This window comes from Vipera ursinii (genome assembly GCF_947247035.1).
Source record: "Vipera ursinii genome assembly, chromosome: 4".
NCBI lineage: Eukaryota > Metazoa > Chordata > Lepidosauria > Squamata > Viperidae > Vipera > Vipera ursinii.
This window is the reverse complement of record NC_139514.1, coordinates 8,675,044-8,696,477: the sequence shown is the minus strand read 5'-3', so window position 1 is coordinate 8,696,477 and position 21,434 is coordinate 8,675,044. Positions and strand designations below refer to the sequence as shown.

Here is a 21,434-nt window from a genome sequence, read left to right as displayed (position 1 = left end):
TGTGAAACTGGCAAGAATAGCAGAACTCATGACATTTTTACTGATACTGAGAGACTTTGATAGGGGAGAATATTTGTAGCTCAGAGTTGGAATGAGGGGGTCCTTGGTGCTCTCTTAGCTTGGCTGTTTTCTTGCAGACGTTTCATTACCCATCATCAGTGCTAATGAGTGGGGTTTGCTCTCATTTTATATTTTAATGGTTTGCTCTGTACTGTTGGTGGGAATAGTCTTGGTGGTTCCTTGGTTAGGCTGCTGTTTTCTCTTAGTTTATTCGGCAGTTCCATGATTGGGGTATTGCTTGCTTCTTGATTGTTGGTCTAATGTTGCCAGGCTTCCAGGAATTCTGGCTTGATCCAAGCCTGGCACTCTGAGAAATGGGCATCAACAGGCACATAGACATACACAACATCTACGTACCATTTAAAAGATACAATCAACAAGCCAAAAAAGGAACAAAAATATCAGAATACCAGGAATCCAAGTGAGCAGAGATTAACATCAACAATAAATAAAGACCAACAATCAAGAAGCAACAATTCCCTAATCAAGAAACTGCCAAACATGCAGGGGAATTCTGGCAGTTAAAGTCCAAAAATTTAAAGTTGTCAAGGTTGGACACTCCTGTGTCTAACCTTTTTTTCTTGCCTGGACTGCATTGAGTGAAAAGAAATTGTCTTATATGGCTGCATATAAAATATATAATACAGCTAATGTACATAAATCACATAATAATGTTAAAAGTTTGCAGTCTTGTGTGGCCACGTTACTAGCTGTCCAGGGGTGGTGGATTGGACACCTCCACTTTAATGGAATACATTAATAAACATAAATATTTGGCAATGCATTTAAAGTGATCAACTGAATAAATGGATTGTTAAGTTTACTTAGTATCATTGATTAATAAAAGCTTGAAATATTTTTTTTTTCACTTGGTAAATTACATTGAGTAGGAAAGATTGATTTCTATTTAGTTTTGGAGAATGACCTTTTGGTATTAAATGAATATTAAACTACCCGACTGTTTACTTAAAAAGCAGCTGTGGGCTCTTAAAAGTCCTTTAAGATTAGCAGAGCCTAATTTTCATATTAAATCATTGTTCTTCACGTCTTCTATGTCTGGAATTACATAACTGAAAAACAAGAGAACAATTAGTAGAGCTAATGGGACCTATGAGCAACATTCTTTAAGAAAAGATGATCATTTTAGGCATTTATTACTGCAACACCTTCATGTAACATTCAATATGGAATTATACATAGGCACACCCTATCTCTTGGGAATACTGTATATAGACTTATTAAAGCCACAGGAGAGGTTGAATCATAGCCTCCTTTAGCATCCCCTCCGCCCCTCGTCTCTTTATAAGAAGGTTTTTAAAAATGTGAAGTGTGTCTATAGAAAGGTTGTGTGCCTTGTACCATAGGGTGTTCATTCCTCCAATGCTGCTAAAAAATTAATTCTTGGCTCCCTCAAGAGGAGAGAGGAGTGCATTGAGCTTTGATAAATATGAGTTTTGAAAATCATGTGTGAGTATTCTCCGAAATCATACTAAGGGAACAAAAATGGATTTTTTGCATAAAGAGCTTTTGAAGCTTATCGGATAACATCTTCTAAATCAGGGGTCCACAATCCCCATTTCTCAGCCCAGTTTTGGGCTGCAGCCCGTTCAGAACCGAACCACGGAAGTGGTGGGTACACTCGTGCGTGTAACACTGCATTTGTGAAAGCGGCACTCAAGCATGTACGAAACCATCTCCTCCCTCTGGCCAGCGCTGCCTCCACCAGTCCACCAAGCCAGAAAGGTTGGAGACCACTGTCCTAAATATTATTTATTTGGTTTTCTAAACAATACCGTATTTCCCCGAAAATAAGACACAAACAGAAAATAACCCCCCAGCAAGATTTTTCAGGATGCTCGTAATATAAGCCCGACCCCCAAAATAAGCCCCAGTTAAGATCGTCAGCCAGATGGATGCATTTAATAAATATTTCTCCGAAAATAAGGTCTAACTGGAAAATAAGCCCTAATGTGTCTTTTGGAGCAAAAATTAATATAAGACCCGGTCTTATTTTTGGGGTAGTAGGGTGATCGTATTTCAGAGACAAAGGTAATGCCATCTTACATACATAGAAGTCTGGTAGAATACAGGTAGTCCTCGACTTACAACATTTCATTTAGTAATTGTTCAAAATTACAGGGCACTGAAAAAAAACTGACATGTCCATTTTTTACACTTACGACCGTTGCAGCATCCCCACGGTCATGTGATCAAAATTCAGACACTTGGCAACTGACTCCTATTTATGACGGTTGCGGTGTTCCCCTTTTGCGGCCTTCTGACAAGCAAAATCAATGGGGAAATGAGATTCACTTAAGAAGTGTTATTAACAACAACTGCAGTGACTCACTTAACAGCTGTGACAAGATGGGTCGTAAAATGGGGCAAAGTTCACTTAACAAATGTCTCGCTTAGCGACAGAAACGTTGGGCTCAATTATTTGTCCTAAGTCGAGGCCTACCTGTATAGGGTGATATAATTTTCACCAGTTGTGATGTCCTGGCACAAATGCTACACAGTACATAATTCACAGCATTTGTATAATGACATTGTGAGATGCGTAACATACAGAGAGAGGCAAAACTTCCATTTAAGAGGGGGAAATGTAGAATATCAGAAAAATCAGAGAAAAGAGAGTTCAGGTAGTCCTCGAGTTACGATTGTAATAGAGCTGCCCATCACGATCGTAACACGTGAGGGTTATCGTGTGACATGTCCAATTTTACCATTTTTTCCCCCCAGCGGTCATTAAGCAACCACCGCAATCCTTAAATTATGACCACGGTCATTAAGCAACCAACAATTCAGTATGGGACTGGTTTTGCCCAAAACTAAAAATAACTGCCAGTTTTCAGCAAAACGGTCGTAAAATGCAGTCGCAGGATGCTAGAAACAGCCATAAATGCCAATTTGGTTACCAAGTGTCTCAAGTGAAGTCAGGTGACTGCGGGGGGGGGCAACTGTCATAACTTTGAATCCAGATCGTAAGCACCCCCCAGGTAGGTCCATTGTAACTTTGAATGTTTGTTTAAAAAAAGTCATGAGGGGTACTTGTAGCGAAGGAATCGAATTGATTTATGAGAGGAAGACTACGCTCTGTTATGCTTTGTGTGTGGTCCTTTTCGTTCTCTCTTCCTCCAGCTTCCCCTTTTTCATTTTTTATTCTTTGCTATCTGTCCTTGATACCTTCTGAAAGTGGCTGAGTGTGGTCCTGAAGCCAAAACAAGGCTATCCAATCATAAATGTGTGTGGAGAGGAGTGGTGGAGATGGGGGTATTTAACTATTCTGGAGATTGGTATCACTAGAATCTTTTTTTCTGCATGATTTTGTCTATGATTGCCTCTATAAGATTAATCATTATCTGATTGCCTGTGAAGATGGTGCATAGTTTTTTTTCCTGACTACAAGAACAGAGAAAGATGGTCAGTATACTGAGAATAGAATAGAATAGAATAGAATAGAATAGAATAGAATAGAATAGAATAGAATAGAATAGAATAGAATAGAATAGAATAGAAACATGGAATAGAATAGAATAGAATAGAATAGAATAGAATAGAATAGAATAGAATAGAATAGAATAGAATAGAATAGAATAGAATAGAATAGAATAGAATAGAATAGAATAGAATAGAATAGAATCATGGAATAGAATAGAATAGAATAGAATAGAATAGAATAGAATAGAATAGAATAGAATAGAATAGAATAGAATAGAATAGAAACATGGAATAGAATAGAAACATGGAATAGAATAGAATAGAATAGAATAGAATAGAATAGAATAGAATAGAATAGAATAGAATAGAATAGAATAGAATAGAATAGAATAGAATAGAATAGAAACATGGAATAGAATAGAATAGAATAGAATAGAATAGAATAGAATAGAATAGAATAGAATAGAATAGAATAGAAACATGGAATAGAATAGAATAGAATAGAATAGAATAGAATAGAATAGAATAGAATAGAATCATGGAATAGAATAGAATAGAATAGAATAGAATAGAATAGAATAGAATAGAATAGAAACATGGAATAGAATAGAAACATGGAATAGAATAGAATAGAATAGAATAGAATAGAATAGAATAGAATAGAATAGAATAGAATAGAATAGAATAGAATAGAATAGAATAGAATAGAATAGAATCATGGAATAGAATAGAATAGAATAGAATAGAATAGAATAGAATAGAATAGAATAGAAACATGGAATAGAATAGAAACATGGAATAGAATAGAAACATGGAATAGAATAGAATAGAATAGAATAGAATAGAATAGAATAGAATAGAATCATGGAATAGAATAGAATAGAATAGAATAGAATAGAATCATGGAATAGAATAGAATAGAATACAATACAATACAATACAATAGAAACATGGAATAGAATAGAACAGAATAGAACAGAACAGAATAGAATAGAATAGAAACATGGAATAGAATAGAACAGAACAGAACAGAACAGAATAGAATAGAATAGAATAGAATATTTTTCCCTCTACAGCTGAAAGGAGCAGGCACAAAACTCATACAAATATTCCTCTTTATTGGTACACAATTCAGCTTTTATCATCTCGCTGGAAAATGCCATCTAAAATGTGAATTGGAAAACTTTTCCTTTTCATCAGAATTCAGAACATAGTAAATTTATTTTCTAAGAAGCCCCTGTAGGGCAAAAATCAAAAGCATCGTTGGCCTCACACAACCCAAAACAAGTCAATAAACTGGTTCTGTTATTTTTTTTGAAATTGTACGTTGCAAAATTGGTCAGAAGCACCGATGCCATAATTGCAGGCAACAGACCACACCATTTATCCAAATGCTTGTTCCATCTTCTCAAAACCAAGCCAGTTTTGACACGAGGATGGAAGGTTATCCTAAATTATCCTAATCAAATGTTTCCAGAGCAACCGTGTACCCCAACACACTTCCTGATTGTTTTACAAAGATTGATTTAGGAGACCTACCTTCCTTCCTTTCTTTCAATTCAGATTGATTTGTGCCTCAACAGAAATTTAGACAATTTCTTACTGGCCTAGCTAAGCCAATGTCTAGACACGTGGCAAGCCCAACCATCATTTTCATCTGTAATGCAAAGGCACGACTGTGTTACTTTAGTTTTGCAGTAATACAAGAGGTGTATCCATTAGAGCTAAGCGTCCTTAACAAGACCCCGTTGTGACTGAGAGATGAGTTTGGCTTAATGGTCCAGAAATTGCACAGTCCGACTATGTATGTTTGATAGTGTGGGAAGAATTTACAAATTTATATAACTGTTAGCAATATTCTATAGGGAATCATAGGTTAACTAACTCAGGTCTCCAACAAAGTTACTGATTAACAGCCTCCCCCCCAAATCCTGTAAACTCACAGCAAACATAAGAATTAATGAAATACTTATTTCAAATTGTAAACGCGTCCAAGCAAATGCACAAAACTGAGTCAACACAATGTAAACAATCATAACGCTCACAGTTCAAACAAAGAAACTCAATCCGCATCACTTGATTTAATCAACCCCTTCTCTGGATCAACACCTACACACACCCAAGCCCCACACACTAGAATCAGCATGCCCCTCCATCCCACACTAAGGACCAGTCTCCCTATAAAACACTCTCTGTGTGTGTACCCCATGTTCTCTACCCCCACGGCTAAACCTATTTGTTTTTGGGAACAAATAAATCTTCTTTCCTCACAGTGTGTCTGGATTTCATTTTGATTTGTTCCTGTGCAAATCCAGCTCAAGTTGGAACCCCACGTTATTCTTCTGACAATAGGCTGATGTTTAATTCTTTTTTAAACCAACTCTGAAGTCCCCAGGCTGGTTCAAGGAAAGAAAGCCATCGATGAATGACCACGATCCATATTTTTTCTAAAAAAAACCCATAATCTGTCTTATAAACTATAATACAAGGTAATTCAGTTTTGGGGTTAGACAGCAAGTGTGTTGTAGCGATGCAGATATTGGACCAGGAATGGGAAGACCCAGATTTGAGACTCTTCTTAGTCACAGAACATTGTGGGGTGACTTTGAGCCAACCCCCCCCCTCTCTCTCACCGCCAAAGTTACAGGTGGTCCTCGACTTACGACCACATTTGAGATCAGAAATTCCATTGCTAAACAAGACGGTTGTTAGGTGGGCCGCACCTGATTCTACAAACTTTTCTGCCCCTGTTGTTAAGCAAATTGCTACACTTAGTAAGTGAATCACCTGGTTATTAAACAAATCTGACTTCCCCCACTGACGTTCCTTGTCGGAAGCCAGCTGGGAAAGTCACAAACGGAAATCAAATGATCCTGCAGTCATCAAAAATACCTGCCACTTGTCAAGCATCCGAATTTTGATCATTTGACAGTAGAGATGCTGTGATGGTCTTTTAAGTGTGAGGATTTGGTTGTAAGTCACTTTTTCCGGTGCCATTATAACTTCAAACAATCGCTAAACGAATGTCCCAAAGGTGCTTTTTTTTCAGGAGGCAACTGGACTTTCTTGTTTTTATTTGAAGATGTTTTGCTTCCAAGAAGCTTCTTCGTCTCTGCTGAATAGAAGATCTTATCTTGTCTGGATATATATATATGTTGTGGCCCCGACCCCTGAGCCTGTCCTACCCGAGGAAGAGGACTCTGAGGATGATGGGGAGGAACTGGCAAGGCCTCCCTCTCCGGGACTCTCCCCTCTGGCAAGGCCTCCGTCTCCATCTGAAGGCTGACAGGAGCAGCCTGTGATTAGCCAGGCTGGGAGTGAGCCAGAGCAGCTGCAGCAGATGGAGAGTAGCGGAGATGAATCATGGCTAGATCCCCGAGAATGGCGCAGAGCCAAGCATTTACAGCAGCGTAGGAAGAGTAGGAGGGTCAGGGATTAGCTGAGTCACTGAGCCACACCCCACAAGGTACAAAAGGGGGTGTGGCTGCTCTCAGGACTTTGTGACGAACAATAATCTGGTCACATCTTCGGAAGTCTGTCGGATTTATTACCTGTTTGAAACCCTGGCCTGAATTCTTGACAACGCTTCTGAACTTCTGTTTCTGGACTGTATGCTTGGACTCATTTTGAGTAATGGTTTGGAAGTTATCTCATTCCAGCCGATGCTTGAGGTAACGTGCCTATTTTGGCTGACTGTTTGTATTTTGCTGCCAAGGCCTTATCAGAAGGCAATTACTAAAGCCTGAGGAATTAACCCTTGCTAGTCATGCCTGCTTGTCTCTCTGTTTGTACCCCGGGGGGGGGGGAACAGAACAATATATATATATTTCCTTTTTTGCAGGAACTGCCTCTGTTGCAATAGCAGGAATCTTCGCTGCCTTAAGAATTACAAAGAACAAGCTTTCTGATCATAAGTTTGTCTTCCAAGGAGCCGGCGAGGTAGGATTCTGGTTTGCTTCTGAAAGTTACAGGGTTTGCGGGAAACCACTGCTCAGCCTTGCGAGGTAGTCCACCCTGGAAGCACATCTGGAAGGACTAGCTCCACTTTGTTGTAAGATTACATGAAAAGAATCTTGCAAGTTTGAAAGTACGTTTCTCCTTTTTATAGTCTGAGAAACTATATAGGATCCCTTCTGACATGTTTGCCACGGTGATCTGATCAGACCGTGGTTCTTCCCTCATCTCACATCCCTCTACATTACCTATTGGCTGGTTTTGCAATAACATACAGGGGGTCCCTGACTCACAACCACAACAGATCCCCCAAATTTCTGTTGCTAAGCGAGACAGTGGTTAAGTGAGTTTTGACCCATTTTTCTTGCCACCGTTGTTAAGTGAATCACTGCAGTCCTTAAGTTTGTAACACCGTCGTTAAGTGGCTTCCCCATTGACTTTGCTTGTCAGAAGATCACAAAAGGGGGATCACAAGTGATCCCAGGACACTTCAACCGTCATAAATAGGAGTCGGGGGGGCGCAAGCATCCGAATTTTGATCACGTGACCCTGGGGGATGCGGCGATAGTTGTAAGTGTGAAAAACGGTCAGAAGTCACTTTTTTTCCAGTGCTGTTGTAACTTGTTTGGCTTTGAAGACATTTTGCTTCTCGTCCAAGATGCTTCTTCAGCTCTGACTGGGGAATGGGAAGATTTATATTCCTTGCTAGCAGCCGGTCATTTGCATTCTTTCAGAGAGTCATTGAGGCCCCTTGGAGGTTTACCTCAGGATCACCTGAGCAGCGCAAATGGGGGTGGAGCCTTCATGGCTGCAGGACGTTTTCTGGCCTGTGTCCCTTCTCTGTTGAAGACAGCCACACAGGCAGTGGGGGATGAGTCTGTGTTGTCTATCTCAGGACTTTTCGACCTTTTCACCCATTGTACCACTTTTAGGATATGGCAACATCCGAGTACCACCAGTCACCTAGCAAGGTGTCAAAAACTAGATGACCAAAAAAAAAAAGGAAAAAGTGATGAAGTACAGGTAGTCCTCAACTTACAACAGTTCGCTTAGTGACTGTTTGAAGTGACAATGGCACTGAAAAAAGTGCCCCTCAAGCCACAGCCGAGCAAGACACCTGCCTGCCCGCCTAGCAGCACTCTTCCTCCTGTCCGAGGTTTTCGTTGTTGTGAGCATTTCTGTTGAGGATTGGCAGCAGGGGTGGGGTGGAGGTGTGTGTTTGGTTTTTATTCCCCCCACCCTCTGCAGGTTTGGTCACTCCACATGACCCTGGGACACTGTGACTGTCATAAATATGAATCAGTTGCCAAGCATCTGAATGTAAATCAGAAGACCCTGGAGATGCTGCAACATTCCAGCTGATTGGCGCTTCTTCTGGGCTCAGCAGACGCGCCGGGATCAGTGCCGAGCTCCAGCTGGAGCCTGGCGCTGATCCTGGCGCTTCTGCTGAGCCCTGACAGCCCTGCAGCTCCAGCCATCTCTCGCTCAGGCTTGTGCGGTGCTGCCACCGGTTCAGCTCTTTCCCCTCCCCCACTACCACTTTTCTAGGATGGTCACACACCACCTGCCAAATGCCAATGTACCACAGGTGGTACCCGTACCACTGGTTGAAAAGCCTTGGTCTATATCTCCAAACCATTTGCGCTTCAGTTTGAGATGCAGACAGCACAAACCCATCCCCAAAAAACAGTGAAGGGACACAGGGCAGAAAAGATCCTGCAGCCAAAAAGGCTCCACACCCCTTTGCACTGCTCAGGTAACCCTGAGTGGTCCTACTTGTTCATTCCTCCTGTTATAAGGAAATAATCAATTGACTTTTCACTTCTTTGCAGGCTGCTTTGGGTATTGCCCACCTCATAGTTATGGCACTTGAGAAAGAAGGAATTCCCAGAGAAGAAGCTGTTAAGAAAATCTGGATGGTGGACTCGAAAGGACTCATCGTCAAGGTAATAACAATAACAATAATAATAATAATAATAATAATAATAATAATAATAATAACAACAACAACAACAACCAACAACCAACAATCAACAACAAAGTTGGAAGGGACCTTGGAGGTCATCTAGCCCAGCCCCCTGCTGGGGGTATAGGCAGGAAACCCTATACCATTTCGGACAAATGGCTGTCCAATCTCTTCTTAAAAGCTTCCAGTGTTGGAGCATTCACCGCTTCTGGAGGCAGGTTGTTCCACTGGTTAATTGTTCTAACTGTCAGGAAGTTTCTCCTTAGTTCTAGGTTGCTTCTCTCCTTGACTAGTTTCCATCCATTGCTTCTTGGCCTGCCTTCAGGTGCTTTGGAGAATAGCTTGAATCCCTCTTCTTTGGGGCAACCCCTGAGATATTGCAAGACTGCTATCATGTCCCCCCCTTGTCCTTCTCTTCATTAAACCAGACATACCCAATTCCAGCTACCGTTCCTTATAGGTTTTAGCCTCCAGTCCCCTGATCACCTTTGTTGCTCTTCTCTGCACTCTTTCTAGAGTCGGCCCCTTTAAAACAAACACCACAGGGATTCCAGGCATGCTGCAGCATTTGTAATTGGGATTGGTAAATCTGTTGCTAAGCGATGCAGTCCTAAGACACAATGTCACATGACTGTGGCATCTTAGGATGGCAGTTCTGCTAGTCCAGGTGCCATCGTCAGACACATTTTGCAGGGACGCTGCATCCTGCAGACATCTGATGCCCATTTGTAACCTCTTGCCGGCTTCCCCATTAGAACACGGAATATATGAATTGGAAGGGACCTTGGAGGTCTTATAATCCACCCCTGCTCAAGAGGGTGGACAAGTGGTTGTCCAGTCTCTTCTTAAAAAGCTCCAGTGATGGAGCACTCTTAACTTCCAGAGGCAAGCCATTCCACTGGTTAATGTTCTCACTGTCAAGAAATGTTTCCTAAATTGGATTTCTTCATCATAAATGTCCATCCGTTGCTTCTTGCCCTGCCCTCAGATGCTTTGGAAAATAAGTTGAACCCCCTCTTCTCTGTGACAGCCCCACAACTGGAAGACTGTTATCATATCACCCCTAGTCCTTCTCTTTATTAGACTAGACCACAGGTCTGCAACCCGCGGCTCCGGAGCCACATGCGGCTCTTTCAGCCATCTCCTGCGGCTCCCAGTCCTCTGCCATGTGCAGTCCAAAAAAAAAAAGTGGGACTAAAAAAGTTCAACCAATCAATTCAAATATGCAGGGTAGGTGCATATCTTGCCTTGGCTCCACTCTTCAAACCCTGTTCTGTGCATGCACACATGTACGCGCATGTGCACACATTTTTTACGGCTCCCAGTTTTTCCTTTTGTGAGGGAACCGGTTCCGAGTGGCTCTTTCACTGTTTCAGGTTGCTGACCCCTGGACTAGACATACCAAGTTCCCTCAATCGTTCCTCATGTGGCTTAGCCTCTAAGACCCTTTATTATCTTTGCTGCTCTTTTCTGCACTATTTTTAGAGTTGCCAGATCTTTTCTGTATTATGGCAACCAGAACTGGACACAGTATATACCAAGTGTGGTCTCACCAGGTCAATATAAAGCTGTACTATCACTTCACATGAAATGATTAGGGGGGGCCTGGACGCTAAAATAGTTCCAGGAATTGGGTATGCCTAGCTAGTCTTAACAAAAAGGACTAGGGAGGACATGATAGCACTGTTCCAATATTTGAGGGGCTCTTACAAAGACGAGGGGGGTCAAACTATTTTCCAAAGCTCTGAAAGGCAAGATGAGAAACAACGGATGGGAGAGAATCAACCTAGAACTAAGGAGAAATTTCCTGACAGTTAAGAACAAGGAATCAGTGGAAGAGCTTGCTGTCAGAAGTTGTGGATGCTGTATCACTGAAGGATTTCAAAAAGGGAACCATTTGTCTGAAATGATGTAGGGTCTCATGCTTGAGCAGGGGGATGGATTAGAAGACCTCTGAGGTCCCAACTCTATTATTATCCATTCCACTCCATTCTGTTCCATTCCATTCTCTATTTGCTATTCTATTCTGTTCTATTCTATTCTATTCTATTCTATTCTATTCTATTCTATTCTATTCTATATTCTATTCTATATTCTATTCTATTCTATTCTATTCTATTCTATTCTATATTCTATTCTATTCTATTCTATTCTATTCTATTCTATTCTATTCTATTCTATTCTATTCTATTCTATTCTATTCTATTCTATTCTATTCTATTCTATTCTATTCTTGCATTGACCTACATTGTCAGAAGCCAGCAGAAGAAAGTCACAAATGGCATTACTAAAATTGCGATCTCTGGATTGTGAGAATTTAGTGTTGAGTGAAGAATTTACTGTGGCCACCCTCAGAACCCCATCTTTCAAGCTCTTTGGAAAATTTGCGTCCAGATCCCACAAGCTTCTGAGTGAGACAAGGATTATGGGATCAGATTTCTTACCCCTTCCCTCTCTAATACTAAGAGCTGGTGTGAGTAACAATATTTTAAAAAATAGAATGAGATATTCCATAAATATAAAAATAGCTCACCATTTTTTTTAAAAAAATGATTCAGACTTTCTTTTTGCTATGGCCACCAAGACAGCCTATTAAATGAATGATCAGCTGCCTCTCTGGAAATGTTCAGGTTTGGTGACTCTCCAAGAAGAATGAGTTTGGCCGGGTTTTGTTGAGTAACCACGGAGAGCAAGTCTTTCATATATCTAATCCTCGTAGATCCACAATGCTGGAAAAATGGCTTGCTCCAGTCTTTTTTTCTTTTTTCTTTTTTAACTTGGAAAAATGTTTGCCTGTGCTTTTCTTGTTTCCCAGGGCAGAAGCCACCTGAACCACGAGAAGGAGATGTTTGCTCATGACCATCCCACTGTGAAGACACTGGAGGAAGTGGTGCGGACAATAAAACCGACAGCTATTATTGGTAACTGTTCTCGTTTCCTTGTAGAATTCTTTCTGTTCTCCTTGCCTTCCTGTTGACTCTCACTTTCATGCTGCAATTACTTACTTATATATTTATAATTTGTTAATAATTTGTTTATTATTATTTATCGCATTTTTTAATCCTACCTTTGTTACTACAGAAATATCTCAAGGCGGTGAATATACCTAATACACCTTCATCCTCCTATTTTTTTCTTTCCTACAACCTTGTGTGATGAGTTGAGATGAGAGAGCATGATTGGCCCAAAGTCACCCAGCTGACTTCCATCCTAAGGCAGGACTAGAACTCACTGTCTCCCAGTGATTGGCCCAAAGTCACCCAGCTGACTTCCATCCTAAGGCAGGACTAGAACTCACTGTCTCCCAGTGATTGGCCCAAAGTCACCCAGCTGACTTCCATCCTAAGGCAGGACTAGAACTCTCTGTCTCCCAGTGATTGGCCCAAAGTCACCCAGCTGACTTCCATCCTAAGGCAGGACTAGAACTCACTGTCTCCCGGTGATTGGCCCAAAGTCACCCAGCTGACTTCCATCCTAAGGCAGGACTAGAACTCACTGTCTCCCGGTGATTGACCCAAAGTCACCCAGCTGACTTCCATCCTAAGGCAGGACTAGAACTCTCTGTCTCCCAGTGATTGGCCCAAAGTCACCCAGCTGACTTCCATCCTAAGGCAGGACTAGAACTCACTGTCTCCTGGTGATTGGCCCAAAGTCACCCAGCTGACTTCCATCCTAAGGCAGGACTAGAACTCACTGTCTCCCAGTGATTGGCCCAAAGTCACCCAGCTGACTTCCATCCTAAGGCAGGACTAGAACTCACTGTCTCCCGGTGATTGGCCCAAAGTCACCCAGCTGACTTCCATCCTAAGGCAGGACTAGAACTCCTGATGATTGGCCCAAAGTCACTTCATTGTTTTTTTATGGCTAAGGTGGGACTACAACTCACAAAGTCTCCTGGTGACTGGCACAAAATCACCCAGCCAGCTTTCATGGCTTAGGCAGAACTAGAACTCACTGTGGGGAAAATAGTAGGAAGAAGATGTGTTGCATATGTCCACCACCTTGAGTAATTTGTAAAACTAATCAAGGCGGGAGGCAAATAGCAAAACACTTAAGCAGGTTGGGACATCACATCATGTTCTAAAAGCATGCTTAATTGGCGTGAGGTTTTTATGGCCTGATTGATCGCACAGATCCAACCTGTTTGCTTAGCTTTTCCTTCAGCATTTGTGTGAACCGAGAAAACAGGTACATTCAGTTCTCAGGTAAAGTGTACAGAGAAATTAGCAATAGCACTTAGTCGTATGTACCACTTCACGATGCTTTACAGCCCTCTCTAAGCAGTTCACAGAGTCAGCATATTTGCCCCCATCAATCTGAGTCCTCGTTTTACTGACCTCGGAAGGATGGAAGTCTGAGTCAGCCTTGAGCTGATCAGAATCGAACTCCTGGCAGTTGGCAGAATTAGCCTGCAATGCTCCATTCTAACTACTCTGGCAGAGGGAGGGAAGGAAGGAAGGGAGGGAGGGAGGGAGAGAGAGGGGGGAGGGAGAAGAAAGAAAGAAAAAGAAAGAAATAGCAATTGTACTTAAGACTTCTATACCGCTTCACACAGTGCTTTTCAGCTCTCTCTAAGCGGTTTACAGAGTCCGCATATTTGCCCCCAACAATCTGGGTCCTCGTTTTACTGACCTCGGAAGGATGGAAGGCTGAGTCAGCCTTGAGCTGGTCAATTAATTTCCATCCAACTCTTATTTTCTTCCGTTTGTTCTCTTTCTTTTTTTAAAAAAAACCGTGCAGGTGTGGCCGCCGTGGCAGGTGCCTTCACTCACCAGATTTTGAAGGACATGGGGACCTTCAACGAGAAGCCCATTGTGTTTGCCCTCAGCAACCCAACGAGCAAAGCAGAATGTACGGCCGAAGATTGTTACCGCTTGACAGACGTAAGACGGTTCTTGTCTAAGCTTCCGACTACAGAGAGTCCTCCGCTTGCGACTGTAATTGAGCCAACAATTGCGGTCCTAGGTTGAGGTGTCATTAAGTGGATCATCGTGTGACCGTACCCAATTTTGTGACATTTTGTGCAACGTGCAATAAGCAAATGCCAGGGTCATTGTGGGTTTTTTTTAAAAGAAACGTAAAGTTAACGCAAGTTCCTGGCAAAAATATTATACAGGTAGTCCTCGACTTGCAACAGTTCATTTAGTGACTATTCGAAATTACAACGGCCCGGGGAAAAAGTCACTTATTACCGTTTGTCACACTTGCAGCCATTGCCACCTCCCCATGGTCACATGATCAAAATTCAGAAGCTTGGCGCCTAGTTCATATTTATGACGGCTGCAGTGTCTCCCGGGGTCACGTGATCCACTTTTGCGACCTTCTGATGAGCACGGTCAATGGGGAAGGCAGATTCACTTAACAATCAGGTTACTAACTTAACAACTGCAGTGATTCACTTAACAGCTATGGCAAGGAAGGTCCTAAAATGGGGCAAAACTCACATAACAAATGTTTCACTTACCAACAGAAATTTTGGGCTCAATTGTGGTCGTAAGTCGTGGACTGCCTGTACTTTGTGGTCATGTGACCACGGGATGCTGCAAATGGCAGTAAAGGGGAGCCCGTTACCGAAATGACATCACGTGACTGCAGGCGGGTGGTCTCAGCCATTGGGACTTCAGATCAGAGTAGTCAGTATCTTTTTCAGGGCCCATCCTAACTTTCAACGGTTGCTAAGTGGCCAGTCCTAAGTCAGGGATCACCTGTAGGCAACTTTTCTACTGAGGAGGCCACTGTTTGAGGACAAGCTTGTCTCTCAGGTGGAACCTGTCAGATATGAAACACATCATGCTTGGAACAGCCAAACTCAGAATGGAGACTTCCAAGCCAGCATTTGGAGCTTTTGGGAGCTTAAAACATTGCTGGAATGGTTGAAAAACAAAAAGCATCAGAAGATTTCCACTCACTTCAATCAGCTGTTTCACGTCTGACGTCTTTTAACATTGCAGCCTTTTGCACCTGTTCCTTGTCTTCCTTTTTCCCTGTTCCATTCACCTCCTTTGCCATACGCTAAATAAAAATAAGGAACGCAGTGGCTCAGTGGGTTAGGACGCTGAGCCTGTCAATCAGATGGTCGGCAGTTTGGCGGGTCGAATCCCGAGTGCCGCGTAACAGAGTGAGCGCCTGTTACGCGTCCCAGCTTCTGCCAACCTAGCAGTTCGAAAGCACGTAAAAATGCAAGTAGAAAAATAGGGACCACTACGGTGGGAACAGCGTTCCGTGCGCCTTTGGCGTCTAGTCATGCCGGCCACATGACCACGGAGACGTCCTCGGACAAGCGCTGGCTCTTCGGCTTTGAAACGGAGATGAGCACCGGCCCCTAGAGTCGGAAACGACTAGCACGCATGTGCGGGGGAACCTTTACCTTTACTTTTACCTTAAATAAAATAAAAAGTAAGATAAAATAAAATAATTAAATTAAATTAAAATTAAAATAAATAAAAAATAATAAAATAAATGAAATAAAATAAATAATTAAAATAAAATAACAAAATAATAAAATAAAATAGTAAAATAAAATTAAAAGAAAAATAAAAAATAAAAAATAAAATGATAAAATAATAAAATAAAATAAATAAAATAACGTAAAATAATAAAATAAAGTAAAATAATAAAATAAAGTAAAAAATAAATAATAAAACAAAATAGAATAATAAAATAAAATAAAATAATAAAACAAAATACCTTGACTTCTTATCAGACGGGGCCTGGACTTCTATCTTGCATTTCTTTGGATAGGGCCGGGCCATATTCGCCAGTGGGAGCCCGTTTCCGAAGGTAACCCTCTCCGATGGACGGATCTTCTTCCCTGGTCAAGGAAACAACGCCTACGTTTTCCCCGGAGTTGCTCTAGGAGTCATCGCCTGTGGAGTCCGTCACATCACCGAGGAAATCTTTCTCACCACAGCGGAGGTTTGTGCTCTTATGTTCCACTTAACTATCATTTTACTTCCAAGGAGAGGGTAGGTCATGGGTCCCATCGATTGGGGAGGTACATCTGGTGAAACCACAAAAAAAGGCCTTCTCGGTGGCGGCCCCTTCCCTTTGGAATGTCATTCTCCCTGAAGTATGGTTGGCCTCCACCGTGTTGCTTTTTGGATATACTGGTTTTGTCTGTGGGCCTGAGAAGACGGAGCCAATGAAATGGTTGATCTGATTGATTGAGCTGTAGTGCTGCAGTGGTTAGAATGCAGTACTGCAGTTCTATTTCTGCTGACTGCCGGCTGCCTGCAGTTTGGCAGTTCGATTCTGATGGGACTCAAGGGTTGACTCAGCCTTCCATTCCTTCGAGGTCAGCAAAATGAGGACCCAGATTGTTGGGGACAATATGCTGACAATGTAAACCATTTAGAGAGGGCTGTAAAGCACTGTGAAGCGGAATACAAGTCTAAGTGCTATTGCTATTGTGTTGTTGCCATGGGGGTAGGGGGTGGGGGTTATGGGATTTTAAAGTGGTGGATTGTTAAATATGATAAGCCAGGGGTCCCCAAGTCTCAGGCCACGGTCCACTAACCAGGCTGCGCCCCATTCTAGAACTGGCCCACAGAAGTGGCAGGGGAGCGCATGCAGCTGTGGCAAGAAAAGTCACAAAATGGAGCAAAACTCAGCTACCAAATGTCTCACTTTACAACAGAAATTTTGGGCTCAGTTATGGTCGAGGACTCCCTGCATGTAGGGTAGATGAAACAACAGTCAGACTTGGAATAAGCCAACTTCCCTAGGAAGAGCTAGAATCTAGACACTTGTGATGCCTTAGGTCCGTGGTGGCGAACCTATGGCACGCGTGCCACAGGTGGCACGCAGAGCCCTCTCTGTTGCTGCGCGCGCCCTCGCCCCAGTCCTAGGCCTTCAGCTGAGTTTTATAAAACCTTTTCGCTTTTGGCCTGCGCCATTTGCAAAAAAAAAAAAAAGAAAGGTTCAATCAAGCAATTTCAACTTCTCGCGGGGGAAAAAAAAATCTCGCAAAGTTGGAATTGATTGATTGAACTTTTTAGTCCCACCCAGTCTGTCGTTACCACTGCAGCCAGGCCCACCCAATGGGCCACACCCACCCAATGGGCCACGCCCACCCAATGGGCCACACCCACCCAAAGGGCCACGCCCACCCGGCACCCGAGGATACATAAGTGGGTTTTGGGTTGCAGTTTGGGCACTCGGTCTCTAAAAGGTTCGCCGTCACTGCCTTAGGTTAAGTACTACTAGATACACAAAGAGAGGAGATGGTCCCTGTTGCAAAACATTTCCTAATGTGATGCACACTGTCTTTCTTCTCTCCTAGGCCATTGCAGAAGAGGTTACACAGGAACATCTGGACGAAGGGAGACTCTATCCCCCTTTGAGCTGCATTCGAGACGTGTCCTTCAAAATTGCCGTTAAAGTAAGACCTTTCGTGAGGTTCCTTGGTATGAGAGATTTAAGTTCCTGCTCTTGAAAAACAAACTCCTGTTTCCTCTCTGTTTTGAAACAATGAATGTTTCAGCCTCCGGCTAAATGTCACTAAACAAAAGAAATCTATTTCGTAGGTAGTCCTCGACGTAGGACCAAAATGGAGCCTTCACATCATGGTTGAAAGTCATAAAATGAGTCAGTCACATGACAGACAACTTTATGACGTTGTGGTGGTAAAGTGGCCGCCGCATCAGTTGAGCAATGCCACAATTGTTAAGCAAACCAGTCGTTCGTTATGGCCACAGTTTTGCCCAAAACTGGAAGTACATTTTGGGGCAAAACTGTCGTAAAATGCAGCCGCGTGACCATGCGATGCTGCAAATGGCCGTAAATGCAATTGTGTTACCGAGCGCCTGAAGTTCAGTCACGTGAGCAAGGGGAGGGAGCAGTTTGATCTTCAAATGCGGGTCAAAAGTAGCCCCAAGTTACGTTTGTTATAATTTCAAATGGTTGCTAAGTGACATCCATAGAGCAAGTCACAAAATGGCTACGTCGTCTGCAATACCTATCATAGCGTGGTTGGCTTTGGAGGCTGGGAGTTATCTAGGTCAGGGGTCCCCAACCCCCAGTCCGCGGACCAGTACCAGTCTGCGGCATGGCAACAACCGGTCCACACAAACAAGCAAAGCCTCAGCTGTGGGATGCAGGCAGCACACAAAACCACACACCTTCCAGTCCGTGGAAAAACTTCTCTCCACAGAACCAGTCCCTGGTGTCCAAAAGGTTGGGGACCTCTGATCTAGATCAGTGGTTCTCAAACTGTGATGTGTAGACACCGGTGTGTGTGTGTGTGTGTGTGTGTGTGATGTTGTCACAGGGGGTCCACGAAAGCTTAAAGAAATGTTATGATTTGAATCTTAAGTCTTGGTATTCCACAAAAGTTATTTAAAGAGGGTCTGTGTTGAAGAAAACGTTTAGAACCAGTGACCTAGATCAGAGGTCCCCAACCTGTGGGCCACTGCCGGTCTGTGGCCTGTTCGCAACCAGGTCACATGAATGTTTGGCTGGCGCATGCACGTGTGCGCACGGCCCCACTCACGTGAGGGTCACGGGTGCTCGGGGCCCCACTCACGTAAGCGTCGCAGGCTCCCGCAGCCCCAATTGCGCGAGCATCACAGGTGCTCTCGGCCTCACTTGCGTGAGCAAAGGGCACTCATGTGGGCATGCGTGCATGCGCACGCGTCTGCCCCTCCCCTGCCCCGGGCTGCCAACCCGGAAAGGTTGGGGAATTCTAATCTAGATGGCATCTAGTTGGAATAAATGGCTTTGTCCAATGTTTTTTGTTTTTCTTCTGTCTCTTGTTCCTAGGTGGTTGACTACGCCTATAAACACAACTTGGCCTCCTGGTATCCAGAGCCAGAGGACAAAGAAGCATTTGTGAAATCCCTCGTTTACAGCCCTGACTATGATTCCTTCATTATTGATAGTTACCAGTGGCCAGAGGAAGCCATGAAGACTCAAAATATTTAATTCTTCTCTTTTGTGAAGGCAGGCAAGAGGGAATCTTCAAGTGGCTGTGAACCTTAAGATGCTAAAGTGTCTTGACCTTCAGGCTTGTTGGATCTTCAGTTATAAATTGAGAGAAGAGCAAGTACCCATCCTTTCTATGAGCAGCTTCCTTTAAAAAAAAATCTGAGCCGGAAATCATACAGAGTAAACGAGGACCAATTAGGCCACCAGCACCCAATGAATTGTTGTGATTAGTTGAAGTTTACCAAGTTCCAATATTCTTGAATCTCTTTTCAGAAGTGAAACTGACCTTCCCTTATTGGGTCTTTTCCAAATGTATTAGAAATTCAGCTCTCCAAATTCCCTGTCAGCATGGTTCACTTCCAGGACGATGAAAGCTGGATTAAGAATTTCTCCAGAGTTTATAGAAAATGCTTCATCCCAAAGCATACCTATTAAACTGGTGCAATTGCTATGGCCTTTCACAGTAAAGGTTACCATCCATGGGTTTAGGACAGGGGTAGGCAACCTTGGCTCTTTTATGACTCGTGGATTTCAACTCCCAGAATTCCTGAGCCAGCGTGACTCAGCTTAGAAACCTCTCCCTTTTCCCTCAACCTGGCTGGCTCAGGAATTCTGGGAGTTGAAGTCCACGAGTCATAAAAGAGCCCAGTTTGCCTACCCCTGGTTTAGGAGAATGCAACTGTTTCAAAATACCCATGGAACAACCATGACATACAGTTCAGAAGTGACTTCTTGCCCAGAGTTCTGCATGGCTTCTACCGGTCTTAGCAACTATCATTGGGGCCCTGATCCTAACCCTGATCCTCATTAGAGATGTGTAGGGTGGTATTAGTATTTACGCAGAGTTCCCACTAGCCCAATTTACTGAAAAGTTTCCAGATAACTGATATTTCTCTAACCAGCTTATGTAACGTCCTGTTACCATATAACAATGAAAGTTCTACCAAACTCCCTATGTTTTGGTTGGCCGCATAGAGTAACTCAAGAAGCACTCCAAGTGTATGGTCACAACAATACGTATATCCAGTTAATTAAGTCCCGGTTTACTCAAGTACCCCAGGTGTGTAGTTTGCACAATATGCCGAAAGATAATAATAGCATAAGGTGGATTCGTGCGACATCAAACAAAATATGGCTGACCATTTCATGCTCCAGTTTGAATACAGGTAATCCTCAGCTTACAACGGCAATGGGGACAGTTCTTTCTTTCGTTAAAACAAGACCTCATAGTTTAGCAACAGCAATCCCTGGAGTCCTTGTTGCCTTTGTCAACCAAATCCCACAGTTGTTAGATGAGGCATCTTCCTGCCAGTTCCCCACAACCAAAGTCAGTTGGGAAGCTGGCGGGGAATTGTAAGTCCTGGGCCAGCAGGCAGGTGAGAGGCTTGTGCTGAGTAGAGGGAGGTAGAAGGGATGTGGGAAGGATGCATCAGTCAAGGAAACGTAACCCAGCAATTGGCAACCTTCCCTGTTGGCTTCCCCACTGACTTCCTGGGAAAGCCAGCAGGGGAAGGTTCCAAATGGCAATCATATGATTGTGTGCTCTGCAACCGGTTGTAAGTGCAAACTGGTTGCCAAGGGCCCAAATCGTGATCGTGTGACTGTGGAGATCCTGGCACAACCAGCATCCCAAGGACCAGTCACAGCCATCATTCACTCAGTGCTGTTCAAACTTCAAACAGTTGCTGAATGAATGAATAGTCGTAGGTTGAGGACCATCTGTAGCTAATACAATTAAAACGGGGCTTTGATGGTGACTGTAGACCGGTGTTTCCCAACCTTGACGACTTTAAGATATGTGGACTTCAATTCCCAGAATTCCCCAGCCATCCTTGATGGCTGGGGAATTCTGGGAATTGAAGTCCACGCTTCTTAAAATTGGCAAGATTGGGAAACACTGCTATAGATTATAGCTTTTTTTTCAGGCCTGTTCTGTAGAAATAGAAGTATCTGAAGGGTTCTGGTTAGAGCTTAGGATAGAGTTAGGAGTGGGGATTTTAAGCTAGTCTTCAGACCTTCCCATTAAGGATGATCCTGGCTTCACCCAGTCGTAAAGAAACGGATGTAGCTTTTCTAATAAAAGATGAAC

The 21,434-nt window shown here is 43.0% G+C and overlaps 1 protein-coding gene across 1 annotated transcript in view; it reads left to right on the top strand.

Moving 5' to 3' along the window:
- The window catches only part of ME3 (malic enzyme 3), a 125,931-nt gene extending 104,736 nt beyond the window's left edge, over window positions 1-21,195 (top strand). Inside the window, exons 9-15 of the mRNA XM_083362128.1 lie at window positions 7,343-7,440; window positions 9,288-9,401; window positions 12,237-12,342; window positions 14,162-14,304; window positions 16,163-16,336; window positions 17,703-17,801; window positions 19,181-21,195. Coding sequence (XP_083218254.1) covers window positions 7,343-7,440; window positions 9,288-9,401; window positions 12,237-12,342; window positions 14,162-14,304; window positions 16,163-16,336; window positions 17,703-17,801; window positions 19,181-19,342 — 896 coding nt within the window. The 3' untranslated portion in view covers window positions 19,343-21,195. The remainder of the gene's footprint in view (window positions 1-7,342; window positions 7,441-9,287; window positions 9,402-12,236; window positions 12,343-14,161; window positions 14,305-16,162; window positions 16,337-17,702; window positions 17,802-19,180) is intronic.
- Window positions 21,196-21,434: the final 239 nt, after the last annotated feature.